We start from the raw sequence: 22,843 nt of genomic DNA on the forward strand, positions 1-22,843 counted from the left end.
GTCTAGATAGATTGCAAGAGATATCTGCCGAGTTATGACAAATATTAGATTGCCCATTGTTGTCAGATTGTAGCATTATACATGGAAAGAATATCTTGGATCTCCCCAACTAACAACAACTAACAAATCACGATCCAGATATCCTCACTTGGTACATGAACATAGTTTACAATAACCATCAGCAATCTTCGCCATAATAACTTGGATCCTCCCAACTAACAAGAACTAACAAATCACGATCCATACATCCTCACTTGGTACACAATTCACAATAACCACCACACGATCCAGATATCCTCACTTGGTACATAATTCACAATAACCATCACACGATCCAGATATCCTCACTTGGTACATAGTTCACAATAACCATCACACGATCCAGATATCCTCACTTGTTACATAGTTCACAATAACCACCACACGATCCAGATATCCTCACTTGGTACATAGTTCACAATAACCACCACAGGATCCAGATATCCTCATTTGGTACATTGTTCACAATAACCACCACGCGATCCAGATATCCTCACTTGGTACAGAGTTCACAATAACCATCACACGATCCAGATATCCTCATTTGGTACATAGCTCACAATGACCACCACATGATCCAGATATCCTCACTTGGTACATGAACATAGTTCACAATAACCATCACACGATCAAGATATCCTCACTTGGAACATAGTTCACAACCATCACACGATCCAGATATTCTCACTTGGTACATAGTTCACAATAACCATCACACGATCAAGATATCCTCACTTGGTACATAGTTCACAATAACCATCACACGATCCAGATATCCTCAATTGGTACATAGTTCACAATAACCATCACACGATCCAGATATCCTCACTTGGTACATAATTCACAATAACTATCACACGATCCAGATATCTTCACTTAGTACATAGTTCACAATAACCACCACACGATCCAGATATCCTCACTTGGTACATAGTTCACAATAACCATCACACGATCCAGATATCCTCACTTGGTACATAGTTCACAATAACCATCACACGATCCAGATATCCTCACTTGGTACATAATTCACAATAACCATCACACGATCCAGATATCCTCACTTGGTACACAGTTCACAATAACCATCACGCGACCAGATATCCTCACCTGGTACATAGTACACAATAACCATCACACGATCCAGATATCCTCACTTAAACATGAACATAGTTCACAATAACCATCAGCCATCTTCGCCATACTGCTTATATTTTTTTTTTTAAATAATATGCTTGAATATCTCAACAAAACGTTTGAAAGCAACGGTTTTAAAACTTCGTGCAAAAATATTTGTAAGCAATTTATTAGTAATGTAAATAAAAGTTACATAAATTTCTGTTCATAGTGCTTTTGAAACTTAAAGTACATATTCAGTCTTTTGCACTGACGAATAAAGGCTTTTAGTGACTTTCTGGCAGAAGAAGGACTTTAGGCCGTGTACATCCCGATCTAGACTTGGGGTTCCAAATTTCCGTCTCGACATCGTAACGATCAGATTGCAATATCTTGTTCAAAGTGACAGCACGTTGGTGAACATTTTAGGTTCTTGGATATATAGTCTGTTTCGTCCTACATTTGGAGGGGAGGTGGAAAGTAAAAAAGACAGACAGAAAAATCGCTGAAATGCACATCTTTTAACCAAATTATTTGTGCAGGTCTTTATTGCAACTTATGTATTTTTTTTAGCTGCATGTGCTGTTACGAAACAACCATTGTCATTGAAGGCAGTATATTGATCTAAAGTTGAATTCGGACACAAAAGGTTTTAAAAGTGTTTGTTTCCATTTTGTTTACCCTTGTATTTTCATTTTACTTACTTTGTACTTTATCGAGAAAAAGTATACTATATATGGTATGTACTATCAACTACAAACACTTTTTTATCGGCGTCTTTGTTAGATCTTTTTGTATGATGAATTTTTTAGTCAGTCGTGGTGTATGTCTGTGATGTTTGTTTGCACAGCTTTGGCTGCTAGATCCGAATTATTGTTACATTATTTAAACCTAGTATGTCTTTTTGGATTGCTCACCCAATTTTGTCAATCTAAAGGAACTAGAAACAACTGTCATACAAGTGGGAGGTTTAGCTAGGCTAAGCTATAAATCCAGGTTCAACCCACCATTGACCTCGGCAATCTGTAACAAGTCAGGTATATGATTGTTGTTTCCCATTAATGTCGTTGGTTGATAAAGTCTAACGTTTGATTTTGTCGATTTTTAAGGATTTCACCTAAACAAATGAGTTTGGTTTTATTGTTATATTTTTTTATCATATGTTCTACGTCTCCCTCACAATTATACCACATTTTCTTATTCATATTAAGGGTTCAAATGGGAAAGAGATTATGCACGATTGAATCTGGGTAAAATCTAGGCCTATCGAAAAAGGGTATGATGAAATGTTTCAGAAAGCGCAAAATTAAACCAGACATTAAATTTGTCGTACCATTTGAATTTAACTGGATGTAAATAGCAAATTTGGAATTCGGGGTGTGTTGAAAAAAATATAAATATAGTTGTTTGATGATCAAGGAACGGAATAAACTTATGCATTGTAGTATCCAATTGCAGGGATAATCATATCATACTAACCGTAAAGAAAAAAAAACCATAATGGATTTAAATAATTATTTTTTTTAATGACAAACATTCTTTATTCAGAATCATCAGATAACATTAAATTACATAAACTACATGCACAAAGATCTAAGTAGTTACTTCATACTATTATACATTATACTTCATCGAATAACAGGCTATACAAAAATGAAAAATTCCTTTCGTCTTTATTGAAGGGTTTACTTATTGAAAAATGTACCACATTAATTTTCCATATATAGCCTAAATAAGATATATATTCTTCGGCCGACATTAAAAGATTGCAATTGCAAATAGATCAGACGTTTTGAATTGGCGAAGACAAAGAAAATCCTAAACAGAATATTTTGGGTGAACTTTGCAGGAGGGAGTTAAATCCTGTTGAGATACAATAAAGTCAATGTTATATAATACAAAAATGCCAGTGCTTCTAGCATTTCTTGGTTGAAAGTTAGAGAGAAAATGACAAATACCGACCAGTCGATATGATAATTAATCGTATGATACCGATTTAGGTGCTCAATACACATTTTTTTTAATTTTGAAAAAAAAACCTTTAACATTTAAGATTAACACGATGTTTAACAGGTTTTTGTCCGACGGTTAAAACTTTTGTTCCTTAGAAACAAATTGGTCAATTTCACCTTGAATGTTCACTTCATCATAAACATAAGCAACGTTCGGCAAAACATTCGGACCTTGTTAGCTGTCATACTGTCACGGGAAAGAGATTATACACGATTGAATCTGGGTAAAATCTAAGCCTATTGAAAAAATACCGACCAGGCGATATCATGATTAATCGTATGATACTGGTTTAATTGATCCAAACACATTTTTTGTTTTTAATTTTGAAAGAAAAACTTTAACATGTAGGAGGATTAATACGATGTTTTCTACATTCATGACAATTGTTTAACGGATGTTTATCAGACGCTTATAAATTTGGTGCCTTAGAAACAAATTGATCGATTTTCACCTTGAATGTTTACTTCAGCATAAACATAACCAGCATTCGGCAATACATTCGGACCTTGTGAGTTGTCAAACTGTCCCGGTTTAATCTTTTGTATAGAAAAACGCCACAGCTTTACCTCGTAACCATTTATATTGAAGATAAGTAACCGTTAAGTTTGAAGATAAGTAACCGTTTAGTTTGAAGATAAAAAAGATTAACACTGTATTTGTTCCCATCGATATTGTCAGTAAAACTTCAAGAACAACATCCGAAAATATATAACAGGCCACAATCATAAGAGAATGTAAACTACAGAAGATAATCATAATATATGTATTTCCAAGATTTATTTTTCCTTAAACAAACGGACGAATGAAATCTTAATTTGAACACTTCTTTAATTGTTTTGGTGCGAGCATTAACTATAATCAATGCTTGAAGTAAGTAATTTCCTGAAAAAAACACCAAAACAGAACATAGTCGCTAGATTTTTACAATGCCATCGATAAGACATGCTTTCAATTATCATACACCTCTAAAAACTTTTAGATGTAATGATAAATTTGCTAAATTCATATGCAGTACCGATAAAGCATATAGAAAATAATCCCGTAAAATGTCAGAGAGAAACAATTACAATGATTTGTTACAATTTTTAACCATTACATTTAAACGAATTTATTAGATTATTATTATCATAATTATATTCTTCAACAATTCTTAAAATAACCACTATACTGAAATGACATACGTTATTTTGGACTAAATATTTGTTCTGTGCTGACGTCTAAGGAGCCAGTTGATTTTTAAAACAAAGCGACAGTTGTGTGTATACCTTATGGCTTGTCGTTCTCTACAATACAAGTCTTAACATTGGTGTAGTGATTCACTGTGAAAGATATCACATAGATCTAAAACAATCTTTCGTATAGTTTTATTTCCTTACATGGATATATTTTATTGTTTAGTTTTTATTTTATCTTTTCTCGCTTATGATTACCACATTATAAGTCACTAATAACATTAATATTCACGATACCAATTTTAATGAACCATGAGGGCATTTCGACTCATAATTTCTCTTCATTGATGCTTGAAGCCAAAATATTTTTAATTCCAAAATATAATATTGACTTATAGTCAACCAGCAGAGGTATCGACCAAGTGGTAGTAATAACATCAACGGTACCACTTTTACTGCACCAGATGCGCATTTCGACCATTAAATTCTCTTCAGTGATGCTCGATGCCAAAATATTTAAAAGTCCAAACTAACGCTTATGACAACACTTGCCATTGAAATCTACCGGCAATAGATTTCCCTTAAAATAACCACATAAACAACTATTCAAACTTGGTATATCAAATGTAAAGCTAACAAACGTTGAAAGAGGATTAAATCATCGAAACAGTTCATACGGTTTACAATGATTATCTCAGTCTTTTGCGACTAATAAGCGTAACCATATTTCATTAAACATTATGACATGATAGATTTAGCAGATAATAAAAGACTTCATAAGAGTTAGAAATAAAGTAGTCGAACTCAACAAAATAACTGCAAACTTTCAAATATCCATTGTTAATATTCGTCCCTTAAGGCTACCTATGCTGTAGAAATTGTAACTTGAATTCATTTGATACAAACAAGTTTGTTAGTTTTTCTTTATTTATAATCGATTATTACAAAATAGTGAAAATAAATACACGCGAAAAAATACATATACAGTACATTAATATTGGGATCATAGCTATATATCTCATATTTTAGGAGCAAATTATTTTCTTTACTGACGTCTGATGTTACAGATGTTAGTTTGATTGGCTAACAACAATCGCGCGTCATTCAAAAATTAACCTTTATATCAAAATGAAATGTCACATTCGTGATGACACGTGCTGCCACAAAAAAGTGCACAGGTAAATAAAAGAAAAACTTTTTTTTCATGGTCTTAGCATAAAAATGTAGTTATAAGAAATGAATGCTTCTTTTAGCAATTTTATTGGGGTGTTAAAGTGTTGATCGTGCACACATTTTTAGAACGAATGAAGACATGTACATCGGTCAACACTTTTACTCCCCAATATAATTGAAAAAAGAACCATTCCTTTCTTAAGTATGAGGTTCTATTTTATCCAAATAGGTAAATAAAAAGTTATGAACGATTGAGTCATTTAACACTAGATACGTTGATAAAATGAATATCTCTGTTTATGTATTTTATTTGTAGTAAAATTTGTCTACATTATATTTTGATTTTGTAAATACGATGGACAAGGCTATGTCCGCAAAAAACTGTTATAATGCAACTAATAACAACGACTTTTTTAGGACTAACACGACATGTCAACACTGTGTCTAAATTACCCCGGCAAAAAATGTTTGGACTCAATAGCATCTATTATCCAGTACGGTGACGGACCATCAACAGACACAGAAAAGGTAGGATTTCTGTTTATTTATTTGTTATTTTTATGATATGGAAGGATATACATACACATATAACTATTTCCGATTGTGAGATGTAATATTTTCTACAACCGTTCTAGATTAATGGAGAAATGAGTAAAAAAGCACATCAAAATGGTGAATTGAGTTAACCTTGCCTCGAATTTAATCAATTTCTCTTTAAATTGTGCACATTGTACGGAAAGAAAGGTACAGAAAGAAAGATAATAACACGGAGATCGCAAGACTAGTCACTTTCAGCACCTCAATATTTGTATTTTTGTGCATGGAACGAAAGAAATGGGTCATGTCAAAATTGAATGACCCGGTTTTGTCAATATGTACGACCCAGAATCGTCCTAAAATTTCACGAAGCAGTACGCGGTTTTGTCATAGAAAATAATGATAAAAATTGATAGTCCGTCACCGTACTGGATATTAGATACCATTGAGTCCAAACATTTTTGCCGGGGTAGTTTAGACACAGTAGTCAATATCTTGATTAAAGTGAAAGTATGTTGGTAAAAATAGTGGGTTCTTGGAAATAAAGCCTGTTTCGTGCTACATGGAAGAGGGAGGGAATGGGGGATAGGTAAATGAAAGAAGGTTCGAAATGAACAGGGTATCCAAAGATGTATAATCCTTTCACTTGAAAATTGTTAATTTATGATTTTGGGACCGAAACTTACGCGCAAGTCTTCCGATATTTCTGTGTTTTCTATATGGGATGCTTTTCAACATTCAATCGTCCAAGGAAGTTCAAAAATGGACGTAAAATAATATCGGACTACCACATCTTTTAACCAAATTGTTTTTGAGAGTCTTTATTCCTACAAATTTATTTGTTTCATGTTACAAAATCTTTGTAGAGGTTCAACAGTGACCTTTGGTTGCCTACATCTTCGTCATTAAGACTCTGGTGGATACTTTTCTCATTGAAAATTATACGGTTGAATTTCAGACAGTGTCAAACGCTTCTATGCTTCAAAGAAAGCCTTTTTTTAAATGCATGTAACACATGGATCAAGCCACGAGAAATTGAAGTAATCATTTTTGTTAAACTTAAGAGATAATGCACGATGAATTCTAAGGAAAATTTAAGCACATGACTCAAAGAATATGATGTATTTTTTTTTTCAGGAACCATACATTTAACTGGTTGTAAAGTTGATATTAAATGATACAAACTGGACGTGCATAGGAATAAGATGGAATTTGGAGTGTGTATTAAAATAAAACCGAAAAACAGATCATAGCTGAACAAAGAACGGATGAAATTGATACATTCCAGTGACAAGTTCTAATGATAATGTTCTTTAAAACTGCAATGAAATAAGTTGATTCATTATGGATTTGAACATTTTTTTTATTATTGACAATCAATATGCATTCAAAATCATTACATGCCATTTGATTCCATAAATTACATGCGTAATGAACGAACTAGTTTTTGCATTCTTTTATACATTATACCTCTCAAAATAACAGGCTGTCAAATTTTGATTTGACCGGCGTAGAGATTTTCTAGTTTTGAGCTTTATTGAAGGATTGTCTTGTTGACAACTGTACCACATCTATTTTTCATATCGAAACTTCAAACAATTTATTCTTCTGCTGGAACAATCAATTGCGGAACACATAAAGGGTTTTGCAGTAGAGAAACAAGAGAAAATCCTAAACAGAACAGCTTAAAATGTCTTGTGTAAACCTTGCATTATACAGTTCTATAAAAATCCTGTTAAGGTACAATGAATTAAATGTTAACAACTAAAAGTATGTCAGATATGGTAATAAATCGCATGATAATAAACTCATCATAGATACCAGGATCAAAAATGTATACGCCATACGCGCGTTTTGTCTACAAAAGACTGATCAGTGACGCTATAACAAAAAAAATTAAAATGGCCAAAAAGGTAAAACGTTGCAGAGCCCTGAGGACCCAAAATTGCGAAAGATCTACCAAATACAGCTAAGGCAATTTGTTCCTTGAGTAAATAATCCTTAGTATTTCGAAAATTTCAATGTTGTGTAAAAAGTTAATTTATAGTTATGACCATATCAATAATAATGCTACCGATGTTAGTTCTCCAGACACATTTTTCAAATAAAAAAAAACCTTTAATATGTTCGCTAACTTCATTTTTATGAATACTCGGACAGATTATTCATTACCATGAAGTTAGCGAACATATTAAAGGTTTTTTTTTTATTTGAAAAATGTCGGACAGACGGTTAAAACTTTGGCTCCTTCGAAACAAATTGATCAGTTTCACCTTGTATGCTCACTTCATCATAAACATAACCAATATTCGGCAATAAACTTGGACCCTGTAAGTTGTCATATTGTTCCGGTTTAATCTTCTGTATACAAAAACGCAACAGGACAACCTCGTAACCTTTTAGTTTGGAGATGAAAAGGAGTAAAACTATTATTGTTTCCAGCGATATAGTCAGTAAAACGCAAAGAATAACATCTACTGATCCGTTACTGCTTTCACAACAGTCTTGTAAGCCTAGAAAAAAATGCAGATTGAAAATACTTGAAACAAACATAATCAAAATGTAAGAACGAAACACTTAATCATACCATTATAGTATATCTTTTGCATAGATCTAGTGGCGAATTAGGACAAGAGTAAGAAACAGGCAGCATTAAAAATTTGATTTTTCAAATAGATACATGATGGCCCAATAATTTGCAAAGATAATTAACAGCAACTTTAGTATAATTTAAAAATTTTGATCTGCGCCTTGTATGCGATTTTCATTTATGCTAATTCCATAAGCAATATACACGTGTTGACCGGCGGAGGTATGATAAAATCTGTTATTTGGCCCCTGAAATTGAGAAAAATACTACACTTATTCCACGCTTTAAAAAATTATGCTAATTTTATTGATAAATGCACATGTTAATATTATCATTTGCTGCTTTGCACTTAATGTAAGAAGTATGTAAAATACACTTCAAAAATATAAAAACTGATGTTCGACAGACTTATATTGTCTTATAAACATCTGAACGTTGACATTTGGTAGACTAATGATACTTTATGATCTTTAAATTAATAGGGCCATAAAATTGACCTTATCATAGTTTCTAAGTTAAGAAAAGGTAGGGATTTTGTTTTTAATTTACATTTTGTTTACTTGGAGTCTATTTGAGAGACTTTGTGGCTTTATTGATGCTTAATAGAAAATTTTAGGAAGGAACAGGATATGGATTACAAAAAGACAGGTCGGACGATGGTAAACACATGTACTTTTTATTTTGGATCAGTCTATTTTTACTATAAAATTCCGCTGACGGAAAATATATCGTCCTTATAAATGTTGTGATTCACAACATCAACGAGGTTGATTTTGACATACAAATAACACAAAGTAAAGTGATATTTCATATGTATCAGCAACAGACCATTTAATTCTAGATCATATAAAATCTGTTGTTATTTCTTTCGTACACAATACGTCATTTGTTTTTTACATAATACAAAAATAGTAAAGTTCAAATACTCAATAAGCCAAATATTCATGATGAAATCCTTTATTACAAGTATGAAAATATGCTGACAACCGGTTCCAAAGAAATAGTTTCTACAGACAAAAGGCCGAGTAACTTTAACTTTGTACTTGGTACTTCTATTTATATCGATAAGAGTTAAAAAGCAGTATTTCCTACAAAAACCTGTGCTAACTAATGATTCAGTTGAATCAGTTATCGATGTCTTTGTCGGTGAATCAGTCATTGGTGCCTTTACTGATTTATATGACGTCGACATCTTAGTTGGAGTGTTAGTCGTTTAAGATTTAGTCGTTGATACCTTTCTTTACAGAAGAGTGAGTTGTTGATCCTTTAGTTGATGGAGCTATTGTTGAGTTCGTAGGTTGAAAGACAGGAGGACCCGAGATTCCATTGAAAACATTCCTCATTGTTGTTATTATCGGGTATTTTCCAAGCCCACATTTATCATTAAAATCATCAACATCTATTGTCCATATCATACCTCCACCTAAATTGTTGTCTATAATATACTTTGTCTATAATAATCAAAACATAAATGCATATTAAACTCTTTTTTTGTAATTACTAGTATTCACTATAAAGACTTTAGTTGATGTAGATGTTGATCTCTTGTTTATTGTTTACGCTCGATGCTGATTCTTACCGATGAAGGAAAATGCACGTTTAATTTTCAAATTGTAAACTTTTAGTCAATAATACGTATGATTTATTTAAAATAAGCATCCTTCAAATGAAAAATATACAAATGTTTACATTGTATTTTGGATGGATCTATGAATTGAGTACTTATATTTTGGGGGGAATTGCACAAGGTTTTGCTTGTTCTTAGACCGCTCATGACGCATTCACAATAAATCCGTAGGAGGTGTTCATATTGACAGTAAAAGTGAAGACCTTAAGATTGGCACAGTGTGCCTTTTCGTCTTTTTGATATATTATTTATGCTTATTAAGTTAGTACCGATCATCCAACCATTTTCAATTGATTTTAACAGTTTGTTCTAATGATACGAGATAAAGAAGATGGAAGTGAGTCAAATATGTCCAAACTCGCTGTAGTATTTATGTGCCTGTCAAAATCCAGTATCATGTTATCCAGTGGTTGTGGTTTGTTGCTGTCCGCCATATTTGTTTTTCGTTCGTTGGTATAAATTATACCGTTGTTTTTCTCTTTTGAATGTTTCGCATTTTGTCATACTGGGACCTTTTATAAATTATTAGACGATAAGAGTTTTGCTGTTGAAGGTCGTAAGAGGATCTGCAAGGGTTAACGTCATTATTGTCTTAATGGACAAACTGGACTTTATATATATAGATATATACCATATCAAAGTCATTGATTGATTGATTGGTGTTGCTTTACGCCGCCTCAGTACAAAAAGGCTAAATTGCGCCGAACAAATATATTGAGAAGGGGGATGGCTAATTGTTGAAAACAGTCCGAACATCATATCTGATTTCTTCACTTTAAAGTTATTGATAAATATATTAAAACAAAATGATCTAAACGACCAACATTAGTGTCATGAAAGAACTTATATAACTTGTACCATAGGGATATATTATGTATTAACAAATATTAGTATACGACTATAAACTACAGACAGTAACCTAAAAGAACCTTTTAGTAAGCTTTTTAAACTGTTTCTAAATATATCTCATACTGCATGAAGTTTGATTGTATTGCTTATGCTTTTATAATCTCCTAGAATAAGACCTTTCATTAGGATTCTGACAGCCATTTTAGGAATGAACACTTTAAAATACTGAATAATCCTTGTGGTTGTTTCTAGAACATCAAAACATCAATTAAATGAAATGAAATAGAACGGCCTACTTTACTTCTGGCGTATTGACCGTTTGTTTAAAACAAAGAGTAATATATTTTTAAATCAATTTATGACAGTTTTACATTCTAATGGGCAAAGAAAGACGATCTATTAATAATAAGCTATCAATCAAAGTCAAACAAGTTGAAAACTCCTTATCTCAATGGAAGAACTTATAACAGTCAAAGTTGGCGGTTTCCTTGAATAATCCAACTGACGCAGACGATTTTTTGAATTTCTTTTTGGACGTCATGAGTTCCTCAATTGTTACCTTATAGTACTAATCTAGATGGAAAAAAGTGCCTTTGCTTTGCTTTAAATAAGTGACTTTTTAGAATTGCTTCGGATTATTTTCCCAAGTGCATTAACCACATATACTTTTTGGAAATTCCTCAATAAAACAGTATAAACTATTCGGTGGTCTTTTGATAGGCTCTTTGTCTAGAGCCTACAGGGAGCCCACAGGTTTAAGAAGTCAATGATTCAATCCAAGGTCTTGTCAAACCAAAGGCTTTATCAATTGTAATTGTTCCTTTTTCGTCAAGCACGCGACATATAGGAATAAGGACACATAATGGTCAGCTAGGAATTATAATAATGTGTTCTGGTGCATTTAAGGTAATGTGTCTTCCTTCTTATTTTTATTTTGTGAACTATATAAAATAAGGAGACGTGGTATGGTTGCAATTGAGACAATTATCCACCAGAGCCCAAATGCCGTAGATTTAAGCAAATATACTGTAAGGCTTCAACAATGTGCAAAACCCATACCATCAGCTTTAAAAAACCACAATCTGACAATTGGGAAACAATTTAAACGAAACAACCTGATTCATGACAAACCCATAAACAAAAAGTAAAAATACAATCATTAATAACAAGCTTGACTTGGGACAGGCACAACTAGAATGTGGCGAGGTGGCAATATGGAATAGTGCTGCAACAGCGCAGCATAAGACCAAACTGTAAACATATGTTGTAAATAACTGAATTCGTTGACTAGAACGTTAAAACTTCAACTCGACGTGTCAGACTAGAACAAAGCAGATATCTGCGTATTGTAATATCAAGTTATCTTCTTAAACATGCACATCGCATTTGAAGTTAAGCATTCAGCAATTTATTAATCAATCAAAATTTGTTTTTGAATAATAAGGAATATTTTTCATGTTTTAAATCCTGGTTATATCTTACCTTTATTGCAACGCTTCTTGGATTATCGTAACCAACCCATTGATCGCCTTTGTAGGCATATGGTACTTGTTGTTCATCTAGCCAACCTTCTGTCCATCCCTGATTGTTGATATTGGAGCAGATCTGTGGAAACAAAGAAAAAATAATCACGAAGATAAAACCTTTTAAATAATGTGTTCCTTTAAAATACATCACGGTAGTGATGATCGAAATTCTGTGAAAATATTAAATTTGTGGCTAGAACCTTTATGGATAACAATATTCATATAACTATTTCATTTAAAGAACAGGTTTACCCAAAGTGTTAACAAAAGAAATTCTATAGATGCAAATTGGTGCTAAAATAAAAGAAGAATGTTTCCATGGGACACAGATGCCCCTATTGTAAAAATATGGCAAATTATTTATAAAGGGATATTACAAGAGAACGGTAAAAATGACGCTACCCTATTCGAACTTGATCTGAGTTTGGTAGTAATAAGCATTTTGTATAAGTTTCAGAACATTTGGTTATGGCAAAGTAAAGTTAGACTGCGGAAACTGCAAATTTGTCAATTTTTTATTTGTAAAGGGACATAACTCGAAAACGGCAAAAGTGACGCTACTGTTATTCATACTTGGTCTGTTTGGTGGTTATGGTTTAGAAAATTTGGTTGTGGCAAAATAAAGTTAGTGTAGAGAACATCAAATTTGCCATTTTTTCCATTTATAAAGGAACATAAGATACCAGGTTTGTAATTTTGTACGCCAGACACGCATTTAGTCTAGAAAAGACCCTTCAGTGACGCTCAAATAAAAAAAAGTTACTATTAGAAGGAAAAATTAAGTCCAAAGTAAAACAGCACTGAAGAACAAGAATTCCGAAAGGTTTTTCAAGGTACAGCTAAGGTAATCTATACATTGGGCTCATATCTAAAGGGCTGAAATGATTCTATTATATTACTTTATTCTTACTTTTGAATAGTTATAGATTTATTGATAGGTCATAACAATATAATGTAACATACAACAATATATTATTATTATATTAAGGTATTGTTTGGTACCAGACATATGTTACCTCATAATATGATAGAAGTCCTTTTTCTTTTGTAAATGATCCCGGTGTTCCTGCACCATTGGTAGGAGCATCAAATCCTGTCTGGGTTGTGTCTCGTAATATAAAAGACCTTCCATATGTTGCAACCCCTAGTATCAGTTTGTGTTTCGGTGTCCCTCCATTCAACCATACATTTATAGCAAAATGCTAAAAGAAAAATAGAATAGACTAACATAATATTTCCCCCTGTGCTAACTGCTTTTTTATTTATCTTATATGTTAATTCTCTTAATGGTTTACGCCTGGTTTAGAGAACAGAGGTCGGTTGACAGTTAAAAGTTTTAATTATTGTAGACATCCTAATCCAACAAAAATATTGTCCTTTTCTGTGAAGGAATATGCTGGAGGCAGATTGAAATCCGTTCTTTAATCGAAGTTCACATCTCAAATATAAGGGTTCAAATGACGTCATAGTCTTAAATCGATGTCCAATCTACTGTCATGTATAACCAAACCTTATATCCTGACTTACGTCTAATGATTGACATTCATGGTAGATTGAGAACAAAATTTACGACAAAAACGATATGGAGTATATATCTTTCACTTGACACGATGTCCCAGAGCTTGTATATCCTTTCATGGTTTCCTGGAAAGAGGTTTGCTGTTCGCAAGTTATTGTATAACAGACCTTTATACTTAAGACATTACAGTCGCTGTTCGGAGTGACAGTTTTGTAATACACAATAATATACATATGTCATCACAGAACTGGTAAGGATCCACACTTTTATTAACGTTATGATATACTTATTACATTATAAGCGTCGTTAGGAGTCTTAGCATCGTATAATAGAACGTTTCACTACATTAAAGGCGTCGTTAGGAGTCGTTGATTTGTATAACGAATCTATATACTAACGACATTAAAGGCGTTGTTAGGATCCATAGCTTTCTTTCTGGTGTGGTGGGTTTTGCAGTGTTGTTTCCATTTTGTTTACCTTTGTACATTGTACTTATAGTTTACTTAGTTTGTACTTTCTCGAAAGGATGTTTGCTGTATACGATATGAACTATCGGCTGCAAAATCATTTTTATCGGCGTCTTTGTCAGTTTGCTAGCGGCTATACCTTTTTTGTAGGTGTCTTTACCATGAGCTTCAACGCCTTTTTTTGCTGGTGTCTTTGTTGGGGTTTTTTGTTAGTTGTGTTGTGTGTCCGTGATGTGTGTTTGGCACAGTTTTGGCTGCTGGCCTAATATATCTGCTTGGGTTGCTCACCCAACATTGTCAATATAACGAAACTATAAACAACTGTCATACAAATGAGAGGTTTGGCTAGCTATAGAGCAAGGTTTAATCCACCAGTTTCTTTGGGAAATGACTGTACTAAGTCAGAAATTTTATAGTGTTTTTGACTTTTTCCGTTGATTGATAACGTTTGATTTTGTCAGTTTCTATGGACCCCCCCCCCCCTTTTAAATGTACTTGGAGTTAAGTATTTTTGTTATACATTTTTGTATAATGGACCTGTATACTCCTGTATACTAGCTTCATTAAAGTCATCGATAGCAGCCAAAGATTTGTATTACGGACCTATATACGTACTTCATTAAAGGCCTCATTAGGAGCCAAAGATTTGTATGACTGACCTATATACTTACTACATTAAAGGCCTCATTAGGAACCAAAGATTTGTACAAAGGACTGTTATGTTGTGTTACACTGTTGTAATCACTGAACAAATCGTATGACATGAGATTGATGAAATCTAAATGTCTGCAAAACATGGAATAAAAAACCATTTAAACATTTGTAATTTTGATTGACAGTTCATATTTTTATGAATCCAAATCATTACTTAAAACATAAGAGGCATGACTTTAGACTGGCACATAAACGGTGTTGTCAGATTAAATTAATGATATTTGGTATACAGTGAAAAAAATACATCAGAAAATAAATAAAGACGAAAACCTAGTTCAATTAATGATTTTTTTAAGGGGGAAATTAAAATGACTGATACGCTGAGATACAATGTATGTAGATGTAGGTACTAAACATACTACATTTACCGCTTTTTTAGTAGTTGGACATAATGTCGCTTAAGCTTATACCAAGAACAAGAAAATTATAAAAATTTCGACAATCATATTTAGTCTTTTTAAAACACCTTTCAAAAAAAAGAAAGCATTTTTACAAGGTTTTAAGGAAGTTGTTATAAGGAGTTGAAAATCTTACTGTGCTATTTTGTTGATTTCATAAGCACTTTCAATAGTAGATTTACCGGCAGCCACAGCGGCTGTCAACAGAAGACGTGATCGACCGGCGGTCAACAATTCATTGTCATACGTTGTACGTAATGTCTGAAATATTAAAATATAGATTAATAATTTGTTTCCTTAACATACAGTTCGTTTACGATTCCATAAACTACATGAGTTGATGATGGAAATAATATTGAAATGAACATTTTGCGTAATATGTATCGACACAGAGGTACATTTTCGAAGTTTTTCACATTAAAGTTTTTTTTACTAAGTATTCATATGTCCAAAACCCCAGGTTCCATAAAAAGCAAGAAATCCCTAAATACAAATTTCTGCAAAAAATAGTTCATAAATATTAATAAAATTATGATTTTTATTGCTATTTTATCATGACTTGTCATATAATATTAAGGTTCGTAAATACACGTTTTTGTTGTGTATTCTTCACAAATTATTTAAATAGATAACTTCTTTACCTCCACAAACCGAGTAAACCTCTGTTTATCTTCGGGAGGACTTCCTCCGTTGGCAGGATATTCCCAGTCAAGATCTAGACCATCGAAACCATTAGCTCTGAGGAATGTCATTGAATTTGAAGCAAATGCGTCTATATTTGATTGAGTGGCTACCATAAGTGTAAAATTGTCACTACCATGATTCCATCCCCCGATGGCTAGCAGTATCTTTAAGACAGGATTTTTACTCCGTACATCACGAATCATTTCATACTGACCTTTAGCTATTGAAACAAACAAAAAACCAAAATTCAAACATAAGACAGGTCAGTAACAATAATTGAAAGAAATATAAAATGATCATATGAAATATTGAAAAAAAATATTGATTTTCATTGCTAAAAGTTATATTTCTTGTTCATTTGTTATTGATAAAAACAGATTTTTTTTATCTAAATCAATTGCCACTTAAAATTGTAGTTGAAAAACGATAAAAAAAAAATCGATAGTGCATATATAGGAGCCAAAACATATATCTAACAGTTACTTAAAGCAATATTCGTCAAATGTTCTAAATTACTTACCCCACTCATTTATATCATTCCATTCATAGGGTTCGATATTGTTTCCGACCACCTTGGCAAAAGCATAGATCACGTGAGTACAAAGATACGGATCGACATCATTAGCCATATACTTTCCTATTCCGTCCCGATACTGGGCCCAGTTTGTAAAGTAACACACTCTTTTAAAATTTCCATAGACTGAAATTCATATTTCAAATACATACAAATACATCAGATTATGCAATTTCAAATAAGACAAACACCACTGAATGTTTGGCTTCTCTTTTACCTGTATGCCCAGTGTTGAACATCGTGTATGTCAATCATGCTTTAGAGTTGTGTCTTTATTTTTTTTTATTTTTTGTTTCCAGTTATGTTTTTATCGTTGCATTATGTTGATGTGAATAAACTATGTAAAATTTTAATCGAGTCGTGGACTTAAAGTCTCAATGTGAAACTAACCGATTCCACGAAATACTATTATGTGACCTAAGCAATATATTGCCCGATAATCATATCAACAATTTTGCAGATGATTTGGGCATAAAAATCTATCAAATATAGTCACAATTTGCCAAACAATCTCGTTGTAAAATAGGACAGAATTCAAACAATTAGAGAACCATGCGAAACAATGTTTGTTGGATGACCTTTAGGGAAATAATGTGTGCATATCAGAGATATGCAGTCTGACAATCTTGAAACTCTTTCTAAAAATAAGGAAATATGATAAGATTGCCAATGAGACAACTTTCCACCAATGTTCAAATGAAGTGAATGTAAGCAATTATAGGCAATCCCAAACCATATATATATGCCCCGGCATAAAATTTTAGTATATTGTCTTTGACAGTTTCGAAGAAATTGATGTAAGACGTATTTTTGAAATTATTTGTTATATTTACTCACAACTGGTTACAATGTATATAACGATCTGTTAATGTGTACAGCAGTGTAAAAGGATCAGTGGCTATATCATCTAGATATGAATGGTGAAACATCAAAGATGCATCTTTTACAGTCATTAGAACATTTCAACCTAAACAAATAATCATTGTCCTTCCTTCAACTTTCTTTTGCTAAATGTAAAATTAACTTTATCTGTATTTCATATATTCAAATATATCGTGACAGGTAGGCAACCAAACTTACCAGTTGACAATAGAAATAAGCAAACCAGACCATTGTACCGATTCATCTGAAAGGAAAATGATAATGATTAAGGTTAATAAGGACGTATCTTATAACGAAAACAAAAAATGTTAAAAAAAAAGTCAGTTAACAATAGGGCAATAAATATTTCTTTGTACATTTTGAACCTTTCTTTCGCTAAATCATTTTATTACGATTTACACAGGAAAGTCAATATTGCATTTTGTTTTATAAATCACGTGTATTGTATACAGTAAAAATTACGGAAATTTAAAGAAGAACCGTACTGATGGGGCAAAAAAAAAATGCTGCGATGTAGGAAATTACGAATACTACGAATAATCATATATTATACTAAATAGAATAAGAATTAGGATATCGTTACACAATGAATACAAAAAATCCATCTATCTTACAGCTGTCCTTTCAATCGTTACACCTTATGTTTATAAAAAAAAACGTATAAATTTTATACGTCTGAAGTGCTTTTCTAGTTTTATATTCAAACCCAATTATTTGAAGGCCAAGGATATATAAGAACCGAAACAGGTGAAGAGCATATATAGAATATTCTTACGTTCCAAGGATAAATTTTTTCCTTTGAAACACAGAGAAAAATTGACTCTGCCCTGATTTATTTTTGTTGTGTGTGTTCGCTTTGTTAGTCTAATGATCAGGATTTAAAGTGAAACAGTAGTATTTCCTGGGCCATATGTAGGGAAAATAGCATTTTTAGAATTTTAACCACTTTGCAACATTGACCCAGAATCTACACACACATTTAACTGAAGTACTTGCATTATTACTGAACATATTTTCAGAAACAGGTGTAGAAAAATATGAAATAATTTAACATACAGGTGAAAATGATTTTTTGATAATTTTCTTAAATTTTGTATTTACTGTATAAAAGGCTGCAAAGCACTTTTAGACGTAGGTTTATAAAGATAGCAGAAAAAGACGCCGTTCATTACACATATCCATCTCTACTTCTAAATGTAATTGACCTAAGAAGGGTACATAAAGAGTATAAATACTTCCGTTCCAATTAAATGAGGAAGAGGATTGAAACTTAAAAGTAAAACACAGAACTAGTTTATCCCCGCTACATTTTCATATGCATATCCCAAATCAATGTCAGTGGCCTCGTCTTATGTTACATCTGGATATTTATTTTTCATTTGAAGAATGAGACTTAACCGTAATAAATGATAAAATTTGTACTCCCTCATTAAAAGCAACCAACGCATATTGTTTCTAGATTTCCCCCAATGTAATGATAAATACACGTTTACTATTTTCAAGGCAGTCCAAAATAAAGGAGGAACATCCAGGAATGTCCTCTTTGCGGACTGAAATATGCAAATTCATTAATTTATCAATAAATAGCAAATGCATCAACTGTTTTCCCATTTTGTTCAAACGGTTTTTGATCACTTCAACGGTTGAAGAAATTTCTTCTCTGTAAGAAACAACAGAATTAGAAACTTGCGTAAAACTATGAGAATATTCCACGACAGAAATCTCTTCTCTCAGACCTTAGAAGACGTACATAGAGAGGTCAGTTTAATGGAAGAAATTTCAATTATTCGATACAAAATAAAAAAAATTGGAACAGTAAGTTTATTGGAAGAAATGCCCGTTGGAAGAAATTTTCTTCTTTCAAACGTAATATGAATTACCTCGAGCTATCGCCCGTTGGAAAAAAAATCTTCTATCAGATTTAAACCTTAAATGAAATATTTAATCTTAGCCGTTAGTTCGTTGGAAGAAATTTCTTCTATCAAACCTTCATTTACATCTAAAATGTTCACATGTAGCTGTTGGTTGGTTGGAAGAAATTTCATTATCAAACCTGACCTAAAATGTAATATTTGTTGCATTTGATAGTAAGTCGGGAGAAATTTCCTCTATCAAACCTTCAATAAATTATTTTAAGCAGTTAGTCAATTGGAATAAATTTCTGCTATCAGACATAGAAATAAAATGAGATACTTGTGGCAGTTAGTAAAATGGAAAAAAAATCATCTATGAAATTCACATGAAGATCTAAAATGAAAAACATGTTGATGGTAGAAAGTTGGACGAAATTTCGTCCAACAAACTATCAGACTAAGACCTAAAATATAAAATCTTGATTAGAATATTTGGAATACTTAGTTCGTTGGAAACATTTCTAGCCTTAAATAAAGTTAGATCAGTTGTAGAAATTCTATTAATTATAAAGCAAATAACGTGACTATGAGTAACAAAATATTACCCAGCAATTGGTCAGATGTACCTGTACACGGGGCGATTTATCTTAAAATCACATGAATTTACCTGACATTTTGGCATCAAACAGTATAAATAAAGAAGTGTAGCTGAACATAATTCGGTGTGGAATTGTTTTGTTCTATTTTGGAGAAGGGTATTTTCGGGTCACACAACTATAAACTTTAATAAAAAAGAAATTGTTTCACAAGCAAATAATTCTTTTAAAAAGGCGTCCCACCCTTTGCACAGCCAGAATAAAAATGATCGGTGCGTTCGAAGGATATGTCCACTTAACATTTTCTAATTTAAAAACAAAAAAATGTTCAAAAGAATTATATAATTGCATTACCTGTTCTCAGAGACACTCAAAATGTTAGAGCGTTGAAATACACAATTGTTATGACAAGTAAATGATACATGGACGCATGCTGATTAATCGATTTAAGTAATGACAGCTGTTATAAAAATCAAATGATCATGTCTTTCTACACATTTAAAAACACTGTACATGTACATAATGTGCGTAATCACAGAAGTTGGTTGTTCGACAATTGAATTTTGTTTAAATTTACGGAACTTTCCACCTGCTATACAATGTAGGGTTCAAAAAGGCCAATAAGACAGCAACCCAAATTCAACTATATTTGAAACAAAAAAAAACAAAAAAAAATTACCTCTATACTTCAAATAAAATAAATGTTTATATAATTAATGTCACTTTTATTCATTTTTTCCCCAAATATTTTAAAAATACCCAACCAAGAGCAATGATAATTTTTTAAGATTATAGTTTTGAACCATTTTTACACATATATAATTTGGTAAGATTTTCAAATGGTGGTAAACTGTTTGAAAATAGCTCTAGTATATCAAAACATTCCGGAGTTATAGTGTAACCTTACTTTTTCTTATAGAGGTAATCCCATAACAGTGTGGACAACTGTAATAGTTAGGTTTTTAATAATACTGAATCATTTATCTTTGACTTGTATGTCATCGGCTTTCGATAACAATGATTTTACGCTCACTTAGTCTGTCAGAGACCTTCCAGTGGGGATTTAAATAATCACTTGTTTCACATCTCGATACATAAAATTAAACTTTTTTTCAACAAAATTTAAATGGAATTTGTTTTAAACATCAACACATCCAACATTTTCACTTGAAATAACAATAAATATGCAGAGCTAATATTAGATTATAGAAAAATATAGTAAACGTAAAACATGTCGATTTTTATTTGAATAAAAACTACAAGTTGATTGGGTTATTTCACAAAAAAAATTCTTACATAAAAAAAAATACACCCACGTTTGGAACATTTAAGAATAATCAACCGTTTATTCAATTGATAAAATTTGTTTGTGAAAAGAGCCCAGGATAATATTTTTCGCATGGCAAATCATTTGAATCGTTCAGTCATTTAGAAAACTCGTACGGTCAGTTTGCTTTGGATATTCAAGCATATTAGACTACTCAATTTTCTCTATTTCTTAAGGTATATCTGAATAACTAAAATATAAAAAAGGAGATATGGTATGATTGCCAATGAGACAACTCTCCACAAGAGACTAAATGACACAGAAATTAATAACTATAGGTCACTGTACGGCCTACAACAATGAGCAAAGCCCATACTGCATAGTCATAAAAGGTTCGACAGGTTGTAGGTATTCCTATGGGCACCAATTGCGCCCCTTTAATAACTGACTTGTTCTTGTACTGTTATAAATCACAGTTTATGACCAAACTCAGTAAAGACTCGTCTTAATTGCATTAAATTGATAAATTCAACAACACTTACCGTTATCTTGAGGATATTTTTTCGTTAAATAATCTAAAATTCTCTAAAGATACTGCCAAAATTTACACAAAGGTACTTACTTTAAATAAATCAAGTATAAATGATAATAACTATCCTTTCCTAGATTTAGATATTTCAGTTTCACACGGGAAACACTAAAATTTACGACAGAAGGGACGATTTTTCGTTCCCTATTGTTAATTTTCCTGGTACAATCTTACGGTGTTTATATATCACAACTCGTTCGCTATGCTCGTGTCTGCTGTGACGTTTTGGATTTCAATGAACGTAATTTATGTATACCTGGAAAATTATTAAGTCAGGGATTTCGTAACCACAAATTACTTAAAACATTTACTTAATTCTTTCATAGATATAAATATTTGGTTTTAAAGTTTGGTTGTACTTGTAAAAAACTTATTTCAAACAGGATAGCACATCCTAATTTTTACGGAGATGTTGTTTACCGAGCCCGGAAATTTAGAAACGATCTGGGTAAACTTATCGATCCTTTAAATAAATTTATTCTAAAAGATTACAAATTCAACACAGTAATTATTGTTGAATATTGTTTTATTGGTATTAATATTGATTTTTTTTATCAGTAAATTAAAATCAAACTAAATATTACTTTATATACATATGCACATTCATGGCTCTATAATCTGTCGATACCTGTATCTTGGCATTGCACAAGATCATGTT

At 32.1% G+C, this 22,843-nt stretch overlaps 2 protein-coding genes across 3 annotated transcripts in view; one reads left to right on the top strand and one right to left on the bottom strand.

The window, feature by feature from the left end:
- LOC127707552 (perlucin-like protein) overlaps nucleotides 1-22,843 on the top strand; it is a 204,840-nt gene that overhangs the window by 155,403 nt on the left and 26,594 nt on the right. The window lies entirely within an intron of this gene.
- On the bottom strand, nucleotides 9,582-16,620 carry LOC127709647 (chitotriosidase-1-like). Its single transcript, XM_052215254.1, has 6 exons — nucleotides 16,382-16,620; nucleotides 15,877-16,001; nucleotides 15,300-15,414; nucleotides 13,659-13,844; nucleotides 12,599-12,721; nucleotides 9,582-10,091 (listed from the first exon to the last, which is right to left on the bottom strand). Exons 1-6 carry the CDS (start codon nucleotides 16,535-16,537, stop codon nucleotides 9,861-9,863), a joined length of 936 nt encoding a protein of 311 aa, XP_052071214.1. The 5' UTR covers nucleotides 16,538-16,620; the 3' UTR covers nucleotides 9,582-9,860.

The sequence above is a fragment of the Mytilus californianus genome, unplaced genomic scaffold, assembly GCF_021869535.1.
Source record: "Mytilus californianus isolate M0D057914Y unplaced genomic scaffold, xbMytCali1.0.p SCAF_7, whole genome shotgun sequence".
Lineage (NCBI taxonomy): Eukaryota > Metazoa > Mollusca > Bivalvia > Mytilida > Mytilidae > Mytilus > Mytilus californianus.

What these genes read in the sequence shown, in the direction of transcription:
- LOC127709647 (XM_052215254.1), bottom strand. Translation starts at nt 16,537, where the DNA reads ATGGTAGCCACTCAATCAAATATAGACGCATTTGCTTCAAATTCAATG. An exon ending in GAAATCAACAAAATAGCACA is followed by an intron (nt 15,415 to 15,876) that starts GTAAGATTTTCA and finishes CATGTTTTGCAG; the next exon opens with ACATTTAGATTTCATCAATC. An exon ending in CTAATGAGGCCTTTAATGTA is followed by an intron (nt 13,845 to 15,299) that starts GTAAGTATATAG and finishes TTTTTCTTTTAG; the next exon opens with CATTTTGCTATAAATGTATG.